The sequence below is a fragment of the Triplophysa dalaica genome, chromosome 4 (genome assembly GCF_015846415.1).
Source record: "Triplophysa dalaica isolate WHDGS20190420 chromosome 4, ASM1584641v1, whole genome shotgun sequence".
Lineage (NCBI taxonomy): Eukaryota > Metazoa > Chordata > Actinopteri > Cypriniformes > Nemacheilidae > Triplophysa > Triplophysa dalaica.
In genome coordinates this window covers 26,346,801-26,369,754 of record NC_079545.1, presented here as the reverse complement: position 1 = coordinate 26,369,754, position 22,954 = coordinate 26,346,801, and the positions used below count along the sequence as shown (strand labels likewise).

General features: G+C 36.7%; 1 protein-coding gene across 2 annotated transcripts in view; it reads right to left on the bottom strand.

Annotated features, from left to right (window-relative positions):
- The window catches only part of dapk1 (death-associated protein kinase 1), a 62,817-nt gene that overhangs the window by 14,754 nt on the left and 25,109 nt on the right, over positions 1 to 22,954 (bottom strand). For both annotated transcript variants that reach the window (XM_056746442.1, XM_056746443.1), the window contains exons 4-18: positions 20,139 to 20,277; positions 19,032 to 19,161; positions 17,414 to 17,462; positions 17,296 to 17,322; positions 15,066 to 15,218; positions 13,575 to 13,620; positions 13,381 to 13,470; positions 12,871 to 12,963; positions 10,047 to 10,166; positions 8,804 to 8,902; positions 5,854 to 5,952; positions 5,100 to 5,198; positions 2,906 to 3,103; positions 2,599 to 2,796; positions 1,526 to 1,624 (exon numbers count right to left, since the gene is read on the bottom strand). In XM_056746442.1, coding sequence (XP_056602420.1) covers positions 1,526 to 1,624; positions 2,599 to 2,796; positions 2,906 to 3,103; positions 5,100 to 5,198; positions 5,854 to 5,952; positions 8,804 to 8,902; positions 10,047 to 10,166; positions 12,871 to 12,963; positions 13,381 to 13,470; positions 13,575 to 13,620; positions 15,066 to 15,218; positions 17,296 to 17,322; positions 17,414 to 17,462; positions 19,032 to 19,161; positions 20,139 to 20,277 — 1,639 coding nt within the window. The remainder of the gene's footprint in view (positions 1 to 1,525; positions 1,625 to 2,598; positions 2,797 to 2,905; positions 3,104 to 5,099; positions 5,199 to 5,853; positions 5,953 to 8,803; positions 8,903 to 10,046; positions 10,167 to 12,870; positions 12,964 to 13,380; positions 13,471 to 13,574; positions 13,621 to 15,065; positions 15,219 to 17,295; positions 17,323 to 17,413; positions 17,463 to 19,031; positions 19,162 to 20,138; positions 20,278 to 22,954) is intronic.

Genomic DNA, 22,954 nt, shown 5'->3' with positions numbered 1-22,954 from the left:
TAGTGACAGAAGGTGAACTATTCCTTTAAATGATCTTTGCACAAATAAATCCAATAAAGAAGATTATGGTCCGACTAAAGATAACATTTTGAGTCATTTTATTAAAATTTAACATTAATACAGTGCGAAATATAGTGAGAGATAAATTTCAATATCGCACAACATTAATTCAAAGACCTATGCAATCCTATATAAGGGCCATTTTTCATTTAAGCTGCGGAGCCATACACAACTAGCAATAAATTATAGATTCTTCAATTCCTGTGTGCTGTAACATGCATCACCCACCACTATACAATATTAACAATGCGGGGGAGTGCTTTGAGATTGTGTCTCGGTAGGATGCATGAGTGAGGTGCATGTGGGGATATGGGGGTTATTGATTAAGAACAGGCAGTATGGCAAGGTTGTCGAGGGGGTTTGCCTCGGCATTTTGTCCTTCACTGGAAACAATGACTTACTGATGGTGATTTTCATTTAGAAACATTGCTCTGGAGAAGTCAATGTATTGTGCTGACCTGACATGAGCATCACACAAGTCTGCTTTATTGTCTCCGTTGGAACAGTCCATAGGCGTAATTTTTATTATACTTTACAAACTGTATATTTTATCCCCTACCCCTTAACCTAAAGATCATAGAAAACTTTTTGCATCTTTAGATTTAAAAAAATATATAGTTTTACATGATTTAAAAGCTTTTATGCACACGGGGACCTCAATTTTGGGGACGCAAGTCCCTATATGTTGGTGTGCATTCAGGTTTAGGTCCACACATGAAAAACAAACAGGGCCACACACACTAACCATATCAACATATAATCCAATCTAAATCATCCAATAAAGAGGCAAACACAAAATCATACACAGTCGCACAATGAGGAAATTATGTTCACTATTGTGAGCACCAAGGTTACCATGACATGCAATACAAAATGCTGTTTAACCAAGCCACTAAATGTTATAAATACTGTGATCCCTATTGTTTTCCATTTGTAACATTTGTGCAAATGATATAAAAATGAATAGATAATGTAATAGATAAAGTTAAAAATCTAAATCTAGTCTAAAGAAAGCTGTAAGAACTGTCATTTTTTGTTGTTGTTAAATCTTTGTTCAGAGTTAAATTACAGGGTTATAATAATTATACTATCCTATTGTGTTGTGTATCTCCTCTTTTCCGAACATTATTTCTTAGAACCTCTATACTGTGTCCCTGAATAACAAAAGACAATTCCCTAAAAGCACATAAATATAATAATGTTTTCATTTCTTTAGAGATGAGAAATAGGATCAGGAGAAACAAACTGGATATAACCACAAAAAGACCACAAATGCTTTTATATGACACAGGAAAGTGCACTTTCCACAGCTCTGACATAAAATAAATGAATAACTACCATCACAATGTAGCTATATTGTGTATCCCAGGCCAAAATCAAATCACGCAACAGCTGAAATCAACTACAACACCCATGATTTCATCATGCCAAACCCTAAAGGGACTGAATGTGCCGTTGAACTTACATTGGTGATGGCTTCAGTGTTGGCTCCCGCAACGCAGAGATGACGCACCACCTCCAGACCCCCGTTACTAGCTGCCAGGTGGAGCGGTGTTCTTCCAAACTACACACAAATCAATGTTTGGAATGATTCATCACAATTGTTAACCAGAAAACAAAAGGAAGAAAAAACTTGACTGAAAATTGGGTAAGTGTGAACAGCGTTAATATGCTGATGATTCAATTTCACATTAATGTAATTCAGTTTCTTTTAACCTGTAAAGGCTTCAGTAAGAAGTAGCATAAATCTTCTGCTTGCGCTAATGGAAATTCCTCTCACAAATGATGACAAAGATAGAGGACGATGTAAAAGTTTGGGACTTTCAGAATTAAAGGGAGAGTATAAATTGTGTCATCATTTACTCACCCTCCGGTTGTTCAAATCTGTTTCAATTTTTTTGAAAAGATGCCTTTAACCAAACAATTCTTGGCCGCAATTAACCACCATAGTAGGAAAAATGGTTGTCAAAATGCTTCAGAATTGTTTGTTTTCTTCCATTCTTCAAAATATTTTATTTTATGTTCAACAAAAAAAAGGATTGTATAAAGCAATTTTTCCTACTATGGTAGACAAGAACTGTTTGGTTACAAGCATTCTTCCAAATATCTTTTTCTGTGTTCATCAGAACAAAGAAATTTATAAAGATTTGGAACGTAATTGAAGACAGACTTTTCATTGTCGGCTGAAATGTTCCTTTAAAAACGAGTGGATGACCTCCAATACTCCATTACTAACCTAATGATAGTATTTCATGGCATTAAAGTCGTGCTCTTAATGTGAAGGCTGTTCCACATCATTAGCTTAGCAACATGCTAACAGAGTCAAGTCTCCAATGACGTTGGTCTTCACTTTGGAGGTTCCACAATAGTTATGGTGGTATGAAGACAATGAGGCATCTCCCTTGTTTCGGAACCGAGCCAATATTTATTCTAAGCAGGACATTTACTATTTAAGTAAAAATGGCAACAATTGGATTGGATCGCTGGCTACAAACATATAAGGGATAAACAAGCACATACAAAACAGTGGAAACTAACTTTGTTAGGAATATCCAGATTGGCTTTAGCGGCACAGATTTGCATGACCACAGGCAGGTTGCTGTCCTTGCAGGCGATGTGCAGGGGTGTGTTGCCATGGCGATCCTGGTGGTCTACATAACAATGATGGCTGAGCAGACACTTGACAACTTCAATCTGACACCTCCTCACTGCCAGATGCAGGGCAATGTGACTGTCCTGAAATACGCACAGACACACAAGACTCAGAATACTGTGCCAGTCATGATTAAAAGTTAAAGCTCTAGACTACACCTTTAATAAAAGTCGTTTAATTCTCACTGTTTACCTTATCAACAGAGTCCATGTTTGCCCCATGCTCCAGCAGACACTCCACAATGTCCTTGAAGCCACGGGCGGACGCAGTGAGTAACGGGCTCTCGCCTTCACGATTCCGTGCGTTCACATCACAGCCAGCCTCGCACAGAACTCGGGCCACCGCGGAGTATCCGTGCCAAGCTGCACAGTGAAGAGGTGTCTCCTGTTCCTGTGATGTTACCAAAATAGTCAATGAAATGATTAACAAAAGCATAACCTTGAGCCCAAAGAGCTACAAATACAACATTAGTCTGTGTCAAGTCTGTATCACCTGATGGATTGCGTTTCTTTATCTAACACCCCTAAAAAAACATTTAATAGTTAAAAAAACAAAAATATTAGTTTCTTTTTAACAGAGCAGATGATGTTGAGAGGGATACAAAACGAAACTAACATTTACAAAAGGAGAAACGTTTTAAGTCTTTAATATTCTCTCACAATCATTTCAACTTTGCAATTCTTTACATTACAACATAGTTTTAAAGGCGGGGTAACCGATTTCCGAATTACGCTTTAGACGACTGAGTCGAGCCGAGTACAAAAACAAAGTGAAAGATGGGGGTTGGGGTGTGTTTGTTTTGGTGATTTGAACATCAACAACGGCGATGAGAAATCAGAAAACCTGCCTTTGATAGCAACTCCTGAAAGAAATGGAAAAATTGATCACCTTGAGACACTTATGAGGACGACTGCAAGAGCAATATTTTATGTAAAAATATATGCTTATTTAGTTTTTAGAGCTCACAGCACTAGACAAATACAGTGTGTCAAAAACATGATTAGTTTTCATCCATTCGCTGTGCTATTCGTGTCAGCACTCGCAACATAATTTATTACATCTACTGTGGACGCAGGTGTCTGAAAGGAAGCAATCACTTCGGTTAAAGATTACTGAAAACTATTTGGATTCATAATTATTTGTGAGTCTGAGAAGCATTACTGTGCGTGGCCGGAAGTCATACATTTCAATGTGAGCCGGCAGCGAGCAGCAGGGAGCAACAGCGCGGCGTCTTGGCCGTGCAGGGCGTCAAGTAGAGTTGAAATCAGGTCAACTATATGGTAATGAGCTATGACGTGGTTCGGTGGCAACCAATCGGAATGTAGAAGTCCACCGCTTGAGAGGATTCAAGAGAACGCAGCCCTGTAAACTTTGGTCTATTTCAGAGCGCCAGAGCATCCATGAATCTTTCTACAGCGTTGTTGGCAGGGCGACCAGAGCGATTTTTGACGCTCTCGGCGGCGGTCTGAACGCACAGTTAGTTTTCAAGTTAATGATTTCTTAAAAGGTGCACTCAGTCGTTGGCCATTTCTCAATATGCGTTCTTCAGCGGCCTTGTGTACTTGTGTTCCGCTCAACGTCATCAATAACTGTCGGAGTCCGGTTCCAATACTCAAGTACAGAGAACGCATGAAAATCCCCGGATGTGTTCTTGATATCAAGGATGCATTAAATGCAGACTTGCGCGTACCAAACCCGCTTGAAGTCCCATAAGTCATCGCGGCATGTCCATCTGTGTTTGTTCTTCTGAGGCTGCCTCGCAGCACAAGTCCATTCTATACATTCTTGGAATTGAGAAATGGCCATTTTTATAAAAAAAAATGTAATCCCTAACTTTCATTCCAGTAGCCCAGAAATTTGCTATTTGTAATTAGATTTCAGTTCTGTCTTCCTATTGTTGAATACTTTCACAGAATACTTTCAAGTTCACAAGAAAGAGATGTTGGGGTGTTTTCATTCAAATTGTGTTGTATATCTTAATAAAACTGCTTGTGGAATGGGGAAAAATTCCACAAAAAAGGGTGGTGAATGTGTCCTTTTACACACATTTGTCATGCAGAGAATAATTTTTTTTTCAGGAGGAGGGGAACTTATAGGTTTTTTATTCAAGATTCTAAGGGCAAATGCATTGACACAAAAAATATATTTAATAAACACTATTTCATAAAATAATAATAATAATGATAAATGTCAGATTTGATTTCTCTGTTACTTGCAATGTGCAAACAAGTGCTTTCGCCTGATGATGTATCCACACTTCTAGGAGTCAAATCAAGTCGAAAATCACATCAATTTAAGAAATTAACCAAAATGTTTGTGTGGTGGAAATGGTTAAAATGTTTGACATAAATGAAAAGAAACAACACACAAAAGTTGTGATACATACCCGGTCTAGTAGGTCAGGATTAGCATGGATACTGCACAGGTATTGGACAACATCCACATTACCATATCGAGCAGCTACATGCAGAGCTGTTTCTCCGGACTACAACAGAATGAAAAACATTATTATGAACAACATGTTGATGTGTTAAAAACGTGATATTTTCGTGTGTTTATTTAGGAAATCAGAAACGATTCAAAACTGCTAAAGAGGCGTTTGAAAATAACACACTACTGAGACAGCAGTATTTCCTATAGATTCGAAGTATGAATAGATAGTCCATACAAATGTACTTGCTCCAGCAAGTTGTGAATCATCCAAAGAGGTCAACCCTGCGCTGGAGCTTATAAGGGTAATTTTCCATGTGCTCCTCCTAGCAAGAGTTCGGGCTGAGGAGGACATTTCAAGAACTCAATTTACACCCATAATGATGCCGTGAACATTTAAAGTGTGATTCTGTCTGGCACTTCTGACCGGCTCAACAACACTTTACCATGCGATTTCGGCTGCCTGAGCACACTTCACTGACTACTGAGGCGGTCAACAAACAGTCAACAATTATTTCATACAACGGCAAACCTCGGGCCAGCCGGTAACCATAGCAACTGCATATTACGAATGGAAATAGAGAGCCGCGTGGACTGGGTGGGAAAGGCTTTCTGGAGAAAAGGTGAAGGACGTGGAAAGCCTTTGAAAAATCAAACTTCCTCTCCCTTGGGTTGTGATTGGTGTGTGTGTGTGCTTGAGATGGAGGTACCTTATCTTGGATGTCCAGAGGGCACTTCTTTTCATGCAGGAATCTCAAGGTCCCCACGTGGCCATGTCGGGAGGCGTAGTAGATACCATTGGCTCCAGTCTGAGAAAGAGAATGGCATGTTTTACTGAAGGTTAAGGAGTTTGCAGATGTGTTTGCAGATCCTGTGTTGGTTAATGATTAACATGTTTCAATTCATTCTTCAAACTTCTGTTAACGCATGACTTCTAAAGTTACACCGCAGAACACACAGTACTTTAGGGTTTCGCGGTGTACCGGTGCTACGACCTCTCTAATTTTTAAATGGTAGCATCGTAGTATCGTAGTTAATGTTGCATATGCGCATTAATATTCACTTACATTTGCCTTTTTGCGGTGTTTACCACCTAAATGAATCTCTGTTTTGAATGACTCAATGAACGATTCAAAATAGCGTTACGAAGGAGTTGGTTAAGTGATTCACTAACTCAGTGGAAAATTGACGCCACCTACTGGCCATCTTGGTTCTGCATTTAAAGTAAGTCTTATATTTCCCTTTATAAAGACTGCTGTATCAATGAAATTTGTCCCACATTTGATTTAGTTTCCACGTGAAAAAATATCTTGTGTACTTTAGTATTTACTACAGTAAACTACTAAAACTCATAGACCCTAGTTTTTGAGTCTTACCATAGTAAATATTTAAGTATACAACAGTATTTGCTTTAATTTATCCAATTAATTTATTACAGTTAATACAACAACATTTTGTAGTGCAAAGTATAATAAAGTTCACCATAGTAAATACAAAATATTTCATCTAAATCTGTGTTTTTTGTATAGATTTGAATTATGAACATGGCACAGCATCTGGTTCAGCTTCAGCTGGTATAGTATCGTAAGACATGTTTATGATACCTGACAACCCTACAACACTTTATTGGACACTCCATTGTTATTACAAAGTGCAAGCAATAATTTAAAATTTTCCATTTTAACAAAAAGTTATGAACTAATACAGTAGTAGATTTTTTAATATGTTGTTTATACAGTCTGGTTCTCTAATAGTTTCATAAAATATACTTTTTTTAATAAAAAAAAGTCATAAAAGACACTCCAAATATGGAAAATGATATACAAAGTTTGTAATTTTTTCTAATTCTAAGACATGAGGACATCCCATTAGCCATTGAGAAACAGTGTTTATATATGAAGAGTTTGGTTCCAGGATGAAAAATCATGTTTTTATTATGTTATCATGTTTGAATTGTGTTTTATTGTGTTAGTTAGCTGTATTTTTTTCGTTATAATGGCTTAAATTCAACCAGCTGTAGTAGCCGGGTTTCCATCCAAAGTTGCGAATTTAGCTTATTGCATAATAACATTTTCGAATAAGCACCGTTTCCATCAAACAAGTCAACCGTCACTTCCTAGTAAACTGCTACTAAATATCAGAGAGAAGCCACTGAATATAATGATTTTCATATGGAATAATACTTGCGCAAGCATACGATTACGAAACACAATAAATGCGTCGCTCTTGTGGATGCCTGCTATTCGGGAAACACAGTCGTGACAGTTCTAAAGGCAATAACAGAAATACTTGAGAACTTTGCTCAGGCATTTAAGAATGACCGTAACACATTTCAGATGCTGTGTAACAAGATAAATACTCTGGTTAGTAAGGTTACGCCGTCTCATAGTGCAGTTACGTGAATTTTTTCGCATTAACCCTTTTTCGCAAAAATGAAAAACCACCTCAAGCGAGCGTAAAAACGTTTTTGCGAATTAATGGTTTTTTAATCGTTTCTGATGCGAAACTTCAAATTGCGAAAAAAAACAGAGTGATGGACACAAAGACCACACAGAGTGCACAAAAAAAAAGATAAAAAAAAACAAGTAACGGTGTCATATATCTCAACTCTTCATATGTATATTTTTCAAGCAAAAAATGTTTGTGGTAACTTGTAGAAATAATACTTTATGTTGTTGGATTATATATATATGTACAACAGATTTTACACTGGAGGTATATAGTTGGAGGTGGTCCAGGCTTTAAAGGGTTCACCCAAAAAGAAGATACAGGTTTTACACAGGTTTGAAACATCAAGTAAATAATGACAGATTTAAAATTTTTGGGTGGACTCTCTTTTGAATTCTACTTTGCACTTATCCTTATAAATATATACCACAGCTCAACTAAGGTCCAACAATTTGCTTTTGCTGCTCAAAACTTAAAAATAACCCAGCATTAGGCAAAGAAAGGCTGTTCTTATTTAAAAATGAGACGTTTTGTCTTTGTGATGTTGTTCAATTCAATTAAATTCAATTCATATATCGCTTTCACAATATTTACATACATTATAATAATAATGTTTAAATAATTATACATGAATAAATAAAATAAAGACGGTATATGGTATTGAAATACTTGGTATTATTGCAAGTAGTTTTCATGTACATTGATGAAACTTAACTGAAATAAATGTTGGATTGTTAGAAAGTTTTTAATTGCTCGATCGACCATTCGCAATGTCCGACATCAGCCAAAGCACTCCCACTGCACTTAAGAATATTTATCATGAAATAATTATTTCTGGAAAAAAATGACCTTTCAGCCAACAATAACAAGGTCTGCAACATGGATTTGAAGTATATATTCAGTATGTTTTTGTTTAACAAGGCTTAAGACAAATTGTAAGATTCCGTAGTGACATGATTTTAAGCTGAGATCAGGGCCAGTAACAAATGCGAATGACTGTTTAAAGCCGCATAGCACGAAGCAGGTTAAACTCTGTGGTTTGATTGTCGGACAAAATGGCGAATAGCAACAGGGGGCGCATAATATCGTCGTTATGATTGGTCAGGTCGTCAATCAAACTCTATTATTTTAACTATAATTAGTTCTCAAAACTTACAATATACAAGAATCATTTTCAATATTATCATACAACAAATAAAAACCTTAACACACCTTATCGAGAGCTTGAATCTCTGCCCCTTTTTTCATTAACACGTCAATGATGTGGATGTTTCCACAGCCTGCGGCGATCAGGAGTGGGGGTGTTCCATGCTGAGGTATGCCCAGAAAACACACATAAAACACAAATAAGAATCAATGCATTCAGTATAAAAAGGCATTTATAGCTTCTCACAGTGTTGATTAAGTCTATTCCAAGTTAGTAAGAACAAGCCAATTCAAAATATCCTGATTCATTTTTCCATTGTTCACACATCACACAAAGACTGATCTCAGTAGTCGCCTTAAATTTAGCAAAAAACTGCATATGCTGGTTTTTGCTGGTAATGTGCTGGTCAAACCATCATCAAAACAAACCTAACCCAGCATATGCTGTTTTTTTCAACAGCTCCTCTAAATGAATAAATGCATGAGCCGTGGGAATAGATCTCACTGTGCATACACAAAAACACGCAAACACAGATAGTGCCGGTCACTGCAAAGCTCTGAGCAATGCAATTAAAAGCACGCTTGTCTCTTCACATCAGTGAGCAGATTACAATTCCATCAACCCTGCTCCATTCTCCTCTTACACTCACACACACTATATATCATTACACAATTCCTTGCAAATATCCAAAATGATTAGCATGATAATGGTAATTAACCTCACAAGTCCTGTTCATTCTATTTAAAACACCCATTGCGACGGCGATTCCTCACTTAAGATTCCAATATGTGGCACTTTCCATGCTTCACAAATTGACAGAAACCATCATTTGCTTCCAAACAAGACCCAAGTTAAAAGTTAAAGACACATTTTCTGTACAGTTTTTTTATCAATAACACAAATGTGAAACCAGCTTGTGGAAAGCGCATCGCAAAACATGTAAACAACTCAATATTTTGTTTGATCTTATGAGGTATACTGTACATAATGTATTATTTTGTATTTAAAGTGGTCCATATTCTTAGTTACCTGCTGTACATCCCATTGCAAGACTGAGAACAATTCAACCCGGTGAATGCATTCAGACGTCATTGGTCTACAGGGACACTGATACACTGTTATCTTCTCAATGGAGCTCAGTCTGACTACTGATCACCTGGACTGAGACCAAATCACCACTCACCAAGAACATCATTTATTTTAGAACATCACTAACTCGGTCTGCAAGTTTATGGCTGTCGTTCAGTTTGTCTTCTGCGGTCCCTGTATCCCCTCTATAGATCTTTGTTATTTTTGTTAGTCTCTTACCTTGTTGGGTTGGTTGATGTCATAGCTGGTCAAGGAGCCAAGCAGGTGTTTTAAGCCTGGAACATTGTCGTCATTGATTGCGTGAATGATAGCCTTCATCACAAATGAGTCTTCCTCATCCTGCCAGAAGATAAAATGTCACTGTTTGAATATGAAACCTTCATAATAATACACATTCAACAAGCAGATACTGTATACTGTATATGAAGAGCTCTTTTCCAAAACGCATTAAACGCCAAATTTAATGCCAAGTTTGTCATGCCATTTTGCTGTGTACTAAACCTATTCACTGCTCCATCAATGTTTCATGCCAAATCGCTATATTTCCTTGTTTAAAATGTACTGCAAGATGCAGTTTCTTTCCGAAACGCTATAAGTCCCGAACCTGTTCTGAGCCTAAATGCGACATGCCCTCTCGACCAATCAGAATTCGCTTGTTAGTGGTATTTGTATGTGTTATTTCTAAATTATGTGTTGTATGTGGTGGAAAATATTGAAACATAAAAATTGAAAATATTTATTTTATTTTACTATTTAGTTTGTTACTATTTATTTTATGTGGCTGCTTTTTATTTCATGCATTTGGATTTTTTTTATTTAAATTAATTTATAGTATGAGTCCCTAAAGTGATATGTTTCATGTTCTTTTTAAAATGAAATAAACCAACATTATTTTGAAAAAAAGGGTGGGTTTATAGCGTTTTGAAAAAAATATAATCGACAATATTGTTATTTCATTTAACAATCATTGTTTAACATGTTCAGACTGAGCCAACAGACCATTATAACAGGATAAATTGAATATTAAGAAAATGTATGGGTCTAGGTAAAAAATGAAATGGATTTATAGCGTGCACCATAGAAACAATTCAGCCAAGAATTTTTTTTGTACGGTTCATGAATATTAAACATGTATATAAATAACATATGTTGTGGTAATAAACCCATGTTGCTCAAGTGATATCCACAATTACAGTATTTCTGTTATTTTTGTTAAACAAAAATAAATGAATATCTCATGAAAACAACAAAATATTAAAATGTAAAACTGTTGCCTTAGAAAAAATAACCAATCCTGGTCTTATCAAACTATACAATAAACTTTGAGAGGAAAAACAACTGTAACTCCGTTTTGACAGTCACAGTTCGAGCAAATCCGTTTATGCTCAGTAGTACTACAGACAGTCTTATCAGCAAATCCACAGCGTGAGGTCTTAATCCTGTTGAATAATGCAGATGGGGGCGGCGCCTATACTTTCTCCTCACTGCTGGTTAGTCTGCCATGGGACCTACAGAGCAACTGATAGCTCTGACTTCTGGGTCAAAAAACGCAAACACACAGCTAGAAGTAAAACGACTGGCTTTTGGGGACAGAGCATGCTGGCAATAATAATAAGAGTGTACTGCAATAACACCCTGGCAGACACACGTACATTCATACCGGACTAGAGTTTCCAGTTACACAAAATACAAGCTCTAACAAACTCTATACACAAAAGGTAACCCCCTATACACAAAGACAGCAGCGAAAAGCTGTTAAGGATAATGGCGTTATAATCATGTTTAGCACACTGCCATGACTCCAATAATATTTTATACATACATGTTTTCTCTTGGTTTTGTCTGTGAATTTGTGTGAGAAGTCAAAGAAAAACTCACAGAGTAGTTGAATAGGAAATGATCCCACATTTACTGCCATAGTAGGGAAAATAAATACTATAGGAGTCAATGGGGGGTAAGATCTGTTTTGTTACTGTGTTTACAAAGACACACAGAACAAAGACATTTATGAATTTTTTGAACAATCTTTCCATTTTTGGGTGAAGTATCCCTTTAAAGGTCCAGTAAGTGAAATCTAGCGGCAAGGTTGGGAATTGGAACCAGCCGGTCACCCCACCCCTCCCTTTCGAAACACTCCGACGGCTCACAGAACATGGCGAATTACGTGCAAGGGGACCCGCTGTGTATGAAGATAGAAATAGCTCATTCTGAGGAAATAAAAATATAATGCTTCATTGTGTAAGCTCTTTATACACCTCTGAAGACATAGGTTTGTATATAATATTGCATTTTTTCATTGCAAAAATTACACAGTAGACCTTTAAAGCTGCATTTATTTAGCAAAACAAAATCCAGGAACGCTCGATTCGCACCACGTAACAATATTCTTTCGCGCAGCCTCATTCGTCGCAGGATGTACTATCACGTCTTTGCATTGACTTAACATGTAAATCACTCGCGCCTAACGCTTCATTCGCGTTCGATCGGAACACAACATCAGAGTTAAAACTATCTCTTTCCATGATTCAAAACTGTAAGCGTACGATGACCATTTATAATTCGAATGCTAAAAATAAATATGTAAAGTAACCTGCGATTTTATCTCTCAAACAGAAATGGTGGTAGAATGAAAAGTTATAGAATCCAGCTTTAACTTTTCTGTATCATTAAAAATTTTGGTCCATTGTTGGGTTGCGATTTTCAAAGTGAAATCTGGACCCTGAGGTAGACTTCTTTAGTTTGTTTTGAGCGAGACACTCTTTATATTCAGGTGTGTGGGAGGCTAAAGAAACTCATTAGTGCTGACTGTGATCTATTGTATAAAGACTGAACATTGCAGTGTTCATCCACACTGGTCTCCTCTGCTGTTGTCAGGCGGATCACGCTTTTTGCTGTTCCTTTTTAAAGTTCCCCTTTACCAAGGTGATGAGCTTGTTCCTTTTAAAAGTTTGGCTACCAAGGTGATGAGTTTATGCTCGTTTGGGTTTCTGTGTATGCGTTTCAGCTTGGAATCGTTCAGATGATTTTAACAGCGAGCTCTTACCAGCGTGTCATCACTGCGTGCCACACTCATGTTGCTTCTGGACAGGAAGGAGCGGGACAGCCGGTTACAAAGTGAGATGAGACGTACCGATTGCTGAGGAACAGGAATTAAACAAACAATCTATATTAAAGGAGGATATTCATAAACGTGTAGTGTTCAGAACAACCTTTATTTAAAGAGTCAAACCCAGCAATTAGAAAACTTGTTAAAGTGATGGAATGACTCATTAAATTACATATCTACTTAATATGTCTATAAGAAATTACTGTAATTCTGTGCTTGAGGGCACTGTAATTGTGTGCAAGGTTGTATATTGTTTCATAGTTGTGATGGTTTGTTTTGTATGATTTGAACTGTGAAAACACAGAGTGATTTATTCATTAAGTTGTGACACTCTTATTTCTCAGAACGCACAATACTCCTTGGAATTTTTAAGTCATATCGTACAAATGATTTTAATGCAACATTACATTTGCTATCTAAAAGAGCAACACAGGCCGACCAAAGTACCTTCCACTTTCTTCTGGCAGCAAACTTCTTAAATTTCTCCATGTTCACGGCTGACTCCTTGCGACTCAATGCCTGCTGTGTGTCCTTTGGCTATGGATAAAAAACATTTTCAAGGTATATTTAGCACATTTATGCTAATGTGCAATGAGGGTTGGTTGATAAGTGTTTTATATATATGTAATGGTTGGACGAACCTTGATCCAGGGGTGTTGAAGACTGTCCAGGATTGTCATTCTTTTTCTGTGAAAGCCAATGTGAAATTTATACTAAATTACTTGTTTAAAAAGAAATGACTTAATAAACAATGGCCAAACAGTCCTAGAACCTCTTTTTTGTTGATACTTTACCAAATTTGAAATCAAACAATAAACAATTACAAAGAAGTATATGAGTGACCTTCGGTGAAAGAGAAAACAATTTAATGCACACAAATGAAATTGTGGGATTGGACACCACACAGGGGGATGTTGCTTATCATTGTGTTTTTTTTAGGTAGCAGCTTTTATGCTGTCAGTGATGCATTTTGGTAAGAACCTAGAACCCTTTCAAGGAGGTAGCATTAGTTCTCAATTTTAAAGGAAAGAGAACTGAATGGTCAATCTAGTGCAATATATAACAAAGTAAGAACAGTCAACAGTAGAAAAGATAAAGAGCTTTAGTTCAATATGGCAAATATTTAACCAAAACAGGAATATATATCATCTACCCCAAAATGTGCAAAGAGCTTGTTCCTTATTCTTATGTAGCTCTTAAAGGAACAGTTCACCCTAAAAATAAATTCTTTCATCATTTACTCACCCTCAAGTTGTTCCAAAGGTGTATAAATTTCATTGTTTTGATGAACACAGAGAAAGATATTTAGAAGAATGCTTGTAACCAAACAGTTCTTGGCCACCATTTACTACCATAGTAGAAAAAAAAATGCTTTTTAAATGTCTTTGTTCTGTTAAACACAAAATATGTTTTTTTTGAAGAATGAAGGAAAGCAAACAGTTCTGGACCACTTTTGACTATATTGTAATTTTTCCGACTATGGTAGTCAAAGATGGCCGAGAACTGTTATGAACAACCCGAGGGTGATGACCGAATGTTTAATTTTGTGTGAACTGTCCCTTTAAGAGTGACCTAACATTGAAAATATTCTACAGATTTAGAATCAGAATACCTCGTCTGCCTCTGATGTTAATCTAAATAATATTCATATTTAATTATAAACTTACGAAGCACTAACGCTACATAAAAAGTAATTCATTGAAAATAAGTAGGCTACTAATATCAGGCATTAAAGTAAAAGTTCCCCAAAAATGAAAATTCTGTCATCAATTACTCACCCTCTTGTCATTTCAAACCTTTATGACCTTCCGCGGAACACAAAAGAAGATATTTTGAAGAAAGTTGGTAACCGAACAGCACTAGCCCCCATTCACTACTGTTGTATGGACACAAAACCAATGCAAGTGTATGGGGCCAGTTAACAACATTCTTTAAAATATCTTCATTCGTGTTGTGTGGAAAAAAGAAAGTCATTTAGGTTTTAAATGACAAGAGGGTGAGTAAAGATGACAGAATTTTTGCTTTTGGGTAAACTATCGCTTTAAATGATGTAATCAGTGTAATGTTATTCATGACAACCAGCCTCTCAAGCCCATCAAACCGAATCAATGAGCTACTTCGGTGATTCTTACTTTGGGTCTTTGATCAACAGCTGTGCAATAAAGTCTCTGGCCAGAGCACTGGTGTTGCTGAAGTACTCTTCGTCAAACTCGTAGTCCACGGCTGACACGTTAGCAAGCGTCTCCTGTTTATTTTCACCCAGGAACGGTGAGGCACCACTAAGCCTTAGGATACAAAAGAAATAAACATCCAACACACGTCAGGATGTAGTAGTAAACCCAACATTTTCTTCACATACTGTTAAGGCGAATTCACACTGATACAAATTTGCTGGAGTTATAGCTATTACTGTTAAAGTGTAAAGTATATACAGCAAGGCTATTCAATTTCATAGTCTATCTGAACAAATCTGAACAAGCCCAATAGGGTCTTACATCAGGATTACAGGCAGGTGTGTTTGATTAAGGTTAGATCTAAACACTGCAGGACATGACCCTACAGGAACAGAATTGAATAGGTCTTGTATTTAGCTTTAATTCATGAATGCTATTGTACACCCGGTGCTCCATTTTCTTTAGTGATGAATTCACGGTCTAGTCTTTAAGAGTTAATCTTGAATACACCATAAAAGGGAATTATCAAGCTCTTCAAGTTTAGCTCTTCTTCCATTTTTACAATTCCATTTTATAACTGTAGTTATTAAAAATCTGAAACGAAATCTGTGGGCTACTGTTAGTGTTAGGAGATAAACTTCTTCTATTGTACTGTTACAGCTGTTGTAAAGTCACACTGCCAATTAAAGGCATTCCCTGTGGGTGAGAAACACAGTTTACCCGAAAAAAGTGTTGCACAAAAAAAAAGATATGCACACTAGGAAGGCAAGACAAGTGACGGGATTCCAACTGCAGATGATGTGTGAGAACAGATGAGAGGCTCTATTTTAATGTGCCGATGATGAAAGAGTAGTGGGTGTAATAGCTCTGAGATAGACAGAGAACTTTCCAGCTCCTTTAGACAGCTCTGAATGAAAAGCTGATATTAATGTATGTTGAAAGATGAATAGTGATGGAAAGATACAAGAGAATAACAGTCTTTTTGTATTATTTGTATTTATTTAGAATATGGATCAAGCACCTCTAAATTGTCATGTAATGCAAAATATCTCATTCGTATAAGAGAAAATCATTCAGTCTGGACTACACTAACACAAACAAAGGCATATTTTAAGAATTGAATACTTAAAATTTAAACAATATATGGTATTTTGTTATATTTTCATGAATACATTAGCTTAAAAATGAAGAGACTTTATAAAATTCAAAAACGTTTTTTCTCAATTTATAGGTATGTATTTTGGTAAAATTGTCGTTTTTGTTTCATTCTGTTATTATTGTTATTATTGTTTCGATTTGCATTTATTCGCAGAAATTGAAAACTGGAGAAAAAGGTCAAAATAACAGTAAAGATGCTCTGCAATTTTTCCGACCTCAAATACTGCAAAGAAAACAAATTCATATTCACCTTTAAGCTAGAAAACAGTATTTGTAAAAGTAATTAGGAAAAGTTGATCAATTATCTCAGTTTTCATGTGTCGGGTCATGATGTCAGTTTTTAACATTGCTGTTGGATGACTTTATGTCACTCTTGAGGTTTGATTTTGTTGAAATTCATCAAAATCTGGACTGGAATGGCCACAAGACATCTAGAAATGGCAATTAAATTAAAATCTCTTTTTTCCATCGCTATGTATAAAAATGTATTATTATATACGGTGATATAATATATTATACCTGTAAAATAAAACTATATTTTAGTGATGGGAACCGTATCTTCATATCTCTGATGTGTTTGATTTGGTTCCCATAAAAAACAAGGGTTATTTCCGTTCCTATCACTATCAAAAGGCAAGTTTCATTGTTTACATTTATATTTTGCACCCACTGTGATATGGATAGGTCCATTTCCCATCACCACACAGACAGTTTAAATAGGAAAACTATGTCGCCCCAGGAAGCAGAGCATCAGCACAGTGCTAAACATGGACACATAAACAACAAATGCAGCGCTCCAAAGGCTAGGAGTGCTATAAACAAGCCTATAAATTAATTTGCTTTATATTTAGCTATATTTGGCCACAATGCTTCATTTTATGGCAGAATGTGATGCTCAGAGAACATAAATCGAATTATGATAATGGATACTATCCCAGCCCGAGAAAAAAACCAAATGCATTCAGATTTCATTTGTAACGACATCTACAATCTTAACAACATCTCAACGTCAATAACTATGAATACTCACAGAATATAAGTAATGACTCCAATACTCCTAGAATTTGAAAGAAAGACAAACATAGAGTTAGCACAGAGAAAATGAGGTAACAGTGAAGTCAGCTTATAACAATAACGCTCATTCTTACCACATGTCTGCCTCCAAGCCAAGGGGCTCATAGTTGACCACTTCTGGGGCTGAAAAGTAAAGTCAAATTTATGAAAAGTGACGACTGAATTGAACGATTTTTGAAGTTGTGAAATGACTCATGGGTTTGTGAGGATCTCAATCTCTGATGTGTTAACGAGCAATCACAGAAGATGCAGAAGAAATGTTGCCCTGTGAACCCGAGAAGTGATTAAATTTACAATCTCTCTTCTCTAGCTTGCAGGCAGCCCAGATTTGGTCTTACAGAAATTAAGTTGCTCCTAGACCCTAAGGCTAAGAAAAATCAATGGAGGTATGCCTGTGTAATTGGCGTATCGGTCAACTGCTATTCCAGGACTGTATTGAATTAGTGTCTTAAGAACAGGCTTCCAGTGTGACTGAAGCCTGGTGTAATGTGTCCTGTTAAGACTTCACTGCCTGAAGCCATATTCACTATCATACGTACAGGATGGGAAGCCAAAAAAGAAAGCTGGGGATGATGTGGGTGTGTGTGCATGTCTGTTTGCTTTATGAAATGACTGGGGGCTTGTTGATGTTAATTTAGCTTGAAAACACAGCACAGCTGACACAATGTGATGAGAGGTATAATTTAGGGAGGAGTTTTATTCTTGTAGATGCAAATCCAAATACATAAATAAACACCTTGACGACCTGTCAAGCTTTAGTTTCCAGGATGCAATTCATGAAGTTTGGCTTTACTATCATTTTAAAGGGATAGTTCAACCAAAAAAAACCTTCTTTCATCCTTTACTCAGCCTCAAGTTGTTCCAAACCTGATTAAATTTAAGGATATTTGGTAGAATGTCAGAAACCAAACAACCCCAATTGACTCCCATAGTATTTATTTTCCCTACTTTGGCAATTAATGGTGGATGAGATCTGTTTGGTTACTGACATTCTTACAAATATCTTCCTTTGTGTTCAGCAGAACAAAGACATTCAGAAAGGTTTGGAATAACCTGAGGATGAGTAAATAATGACAGAATTTTCATTTTTTGGTGAACTGTCCATTTAAAGTGATACTTCAGGCCTGAATCAAAACTTACCCATGTTTTACTCACCCTCAAGGTATACTAAGTGAATGTGACTTGAAAAACAAGCGTCTCGTTCGCCTGCAGCAGATGTTAGACATCAGCATTAATGGCGTTGTCATTATGGATATTTATCTTAAATAAACGGAGACAACGGAGCCGTTCTTTGATCGATGGATGCACTTTTTGGAGCTTCAAAAAATTGCCCACCATTCGCTCCCATTCTACTGCTTGAAAGTAAAAGGAAACGTAGAATTATAACTCCGAATGCATTATTCTTCAAGTAGAAAGTCACATTCCGTTAGGATGCCTTGAGGGGGAGTAGAAACATGGGGGAAATTTGATTCAGGGCTGAAGTATCACTTTAAGTTAAGAAAATAAGTGAATCTAACTTAATTGATTCAGCAGGATTCAAATTGATCCATGGTGTTTCTTTACAGTTATGTCAGGCTTTTGGTTCAGATTACACATGAAAGGAGTGAAGAGATTATTGGACAGAAGCATGACAATAAAGGGCGGGTGTAATAACAACAGATCTTCACAGAATGACCAGCGGACGACACTGACCTACGAACTCTGGGGTACCAAAGATGTTTTTGAAATCGTTGCCAAAATCGATCTTGTGGGCCAGACCAAAGTCAATGAGCTTAATGCGGGGATGGGGCATGCTCCGGTTCAGCAGCATGATGTTCTCTGGCTGAGAGAGAGAGACAGGTATAAAGAAAAGAATAGGAGAGAAAAACAGGCTTTTTTATACGTACTTTTGATAAATACAGAACAAAAAGGAAGAGTAAGGGAGGTTGTACAAGAAAGCAGGAAATAGGCCATAACACATGGAAATCACATGCAAAGCTAAAGCAACATTCCCTAGAAAGCACAGACATACTGAATCCTGGCTGTAACAGATCCCTGCTTCAACATTCCATAGAAACAATACTCCCTTCAGTGCGCTTTCTTTATTCATGGCCTAATCTCTTGAAAGCTTGAATATTTCACCGATATGTTCAGGGACGCTGTATGGGTGACTGCACTGAAAGCAATGGATCTCATTACATAAATGTCATTGTTGGAATAACATGAAGGATTATATATGACATTTTGCTAAAAACGAGTCACTGACTGCTTTACGGCTTAATTCTCTAGGAGATGTTTTGAAGGTAAACATGAGAGTTGATGTGATGTTGGACATAAAGTCAGGTTTCATGTTAGACCAGTTATACTAGGAAGTGATTTAAGTGGAAGGTATTTTTGGTCAAATTTATTCAAAATTTCTATAACGCTGATGTACGCAGAAACAAATAATTAACATACACTCCACTTGTTGTGCATTGGTCATTTAAAAAGACTTTTAATATCTTAAATGCTTTAAAAATACTAATTTTCCTTAATATATTAAATACTTATATTTTGATTTCCATTGAAATTATGATACAATACTATTTTTTTGTCATAAAGTAACATTAACAAAAAAATAAATTGTTACATAACAAAAATCTTCAACAGTCTCAAAAACCAAACTTCCAGTACGATATAAATCACTTTAAATTGATGACCCTACAAGTTCTAGGAAGGCCAGAAATATGAGAACCACCAGGGAAGAGCAACTCAATTAATATGTTGTAGTCGGTCTCATCACCACAATCTGTCATAAATCAAATAGAGTAGACTCCATACCTTCAGGTCAAAGTGGGCGATCTGTTTGGAGTGCAGGTAACTGACTCCATCCAAGATCTGCTTGAGAAACTCGGTGGCTTCCTCTTCACTCAATGACTCTTTCTCAGCTAGGAAGTCAAAGAGTTCACCACCAGCCACACTATATGAAGAAAGAAGAGTATAGAGCTTAAATAGAGCTTAAAACTGTCATCAATCAGACTACAAAATAGCGAGTTCTGGTTCTAAAATCTGTTTGGGTTTGACGTTCCTGTTATAAGGTTGTAAATGAACAACTGTCAAATCACACGAGTGGCATTAAGTTGCTATATAGTTTAGTATGTGAAAACAATATAGACCATTTTGCAAAATGTAAATAACCCTGGTCCAAATGTACCTCCTGTTTCAGTTTTTTACTTACTTTTATATGTGAAATAAAAAATAAATAAAGTTTTAAAGCTGTTTTTTTTTTCATATTTTGCACTCCCATTTGGATAGTATTAAAAACTGATGGACCAGCTTTGTTTACGTCTTACAAAGTGGTCTATTGCTAGGCAAAAAAAATAGATTAGTTGGAGGACTTGTTCATTATTACGAACAATAATGTTTTTGGAATAGGATAAAAAAGCAACATCATTGCAATTGTAAACAAAGCTGTCTGGTACAAATGCTCCGTGGGTTGTGATGTGTTGAATTGGCCAGCATTAAAAATACAACTTTTTCAAAAAAAATCTAAGTGAAAACAATCAATAGAAAACATATGTTGCCTCCTGAGAACACAAGGGGAAATGATTTAGTTAGCATTGAATATCAGGTTGGGCTTGTGAATGCAGTTTGAAGATCGTAACAAACTATCCCAATACACGCCCACCCATCCTTGTTTTCATTCACAAAAAAATGTTACTAAGGTGACCAGTGTTTAAAAGAAGCAATGGATTCAGAAACAAAAGCCACCCCCGGTGAGTCTGGCATATTAAACAGAAAAAACAGCCTCTCTAATGGCCCAGTGTCTAACGTTGGTGAAGATGGCTGTTGTCAGGCCTTAATCATAGATCCGGGTTTATATTTATGCAGCAGAAGGAAGCTGCAAACCAGCTGCAAGCTGATGACAAGATAACACATGATGCTAATAATGGAGAGCTTGAGCAAGTGCAACGAAGAGTCGCCCAGCTGCAAAAACACACGCCTCAGATAGCTCTCTAATCCCTTAATGGTAACCGAAAGAAAAACACAGACAACGTAAGAAACAGCAGTGATAGTTCATATCTCATTCTCACTTGACCGTACAAGGGTTAATGAAAGGACACGAAAAATAATCTTGACTCTTACCCCTGAGGTAGAGTCTGTCCTTATGCACGGAATTTAACTAGAGGCCTCATTACAAAAACATACAAGAAAAAAGTGCTTCAGAGATGAGTTATGTGTAACAAACATGACATCAGAACAGCTCCTAACAGTAGTATTGGCTGCGAGACAAAAAACATGACCTCACGGCAGGTTATTGAAGGAGCGATAAAAACCAGTTAAGGTGGAGACGCACTTCTAGAGCTTTTGAACGAAAAGATACTCCCTTGACATAATCGATGTATAACAAAAGAATTCAAGAAAATGTTGAAGCTTGGCATTCCAGAAGCCGATTCTGTTGATCGTCAACAATCAGTAATCATCATAGATCCTATGTAATTATTACTTAGCGTTCTTCCACAGAGCTCTCATCTTTATATGACACGCCTCCCGATCATATCCGCATACATCAAACCCTTTCTCCATAACTTGCCGGCCACTTTTACTGAGCTCATTTTAAAACAGAAAACATTTTAAATTATACAACACGTTGATGCTACATCCTAACACAGTGTCCATACCAAACGTGATGTGACGTTGTAACACAGGTATCTTTTCCAAGTTATTCAGAGTTTTTGTCCATGCTTTCTTTCAGATGCTTTTATGTTAATTGCTATTTTAAAGGTCTCCTCTGCCGATTCCGTTTAACAATGTCTTTACTCACTTTCTGCGCTTTGAAAGGTGGTCGCATTGCGGTCTATGTGGGAGTCAGAAAGCTCCCAGACCTTAACCAAACAATTTTTTTGTATTCTGGAGATAAACGGAGGTCGTAAGGTTGTCAAAAGACTTGAGGATTCATGACAGAATTTGCGCTTTTCGGCAGAGTAGCCCTGTAAAGTGATGTCATAATTTGGGAGATCTAACACAGTGTTTACATTAGCCGCAACACTCATAGACCTAAATGTATTTTACATTAGTATCTATTGGGTCTCATTCACTAAGCATGCGTACATACAAATTTGTGCGTAAAACCAGCTTACGAACGTTTTCCCAAACAAATTATGATTCACTAAAACTTTCGTACTAAAATGTATTTATTTTAAATATAAGAAAATATATAGGAACACCTGAAAGCACATGTATGCGAAAATTACCAGTCTCTCTCTCTAACACCATGTCTACACCGGACAAAATACAATAAAACCCATTACATCCCATTATGAATAAAATTTTGTCCACTGGATGCGGCGCGGGGCATATATATATATATATATATATATATATATACAGTATAGACTATAGTTTGTTAGACTATAGCTAGAACTGTGATGTTTCTCTGAATAACAGCACTTTTACAGCTGGCTAATGACAACTTTGGACACTGTTTCTCTGTATAAAAGGTGTTTTATTGAATGAATTAATTTTGAGGACTTACTTGCAAGAGCGCGTCAGTAGACAGCGTCACATGAGTTTGCTTGGAGTATTGTTGACTTAAGTGACGACAGGTGGTAAAGGAAAGTTTAGGCGGAAAGGCCTAATATGGAGATGGACTGGGT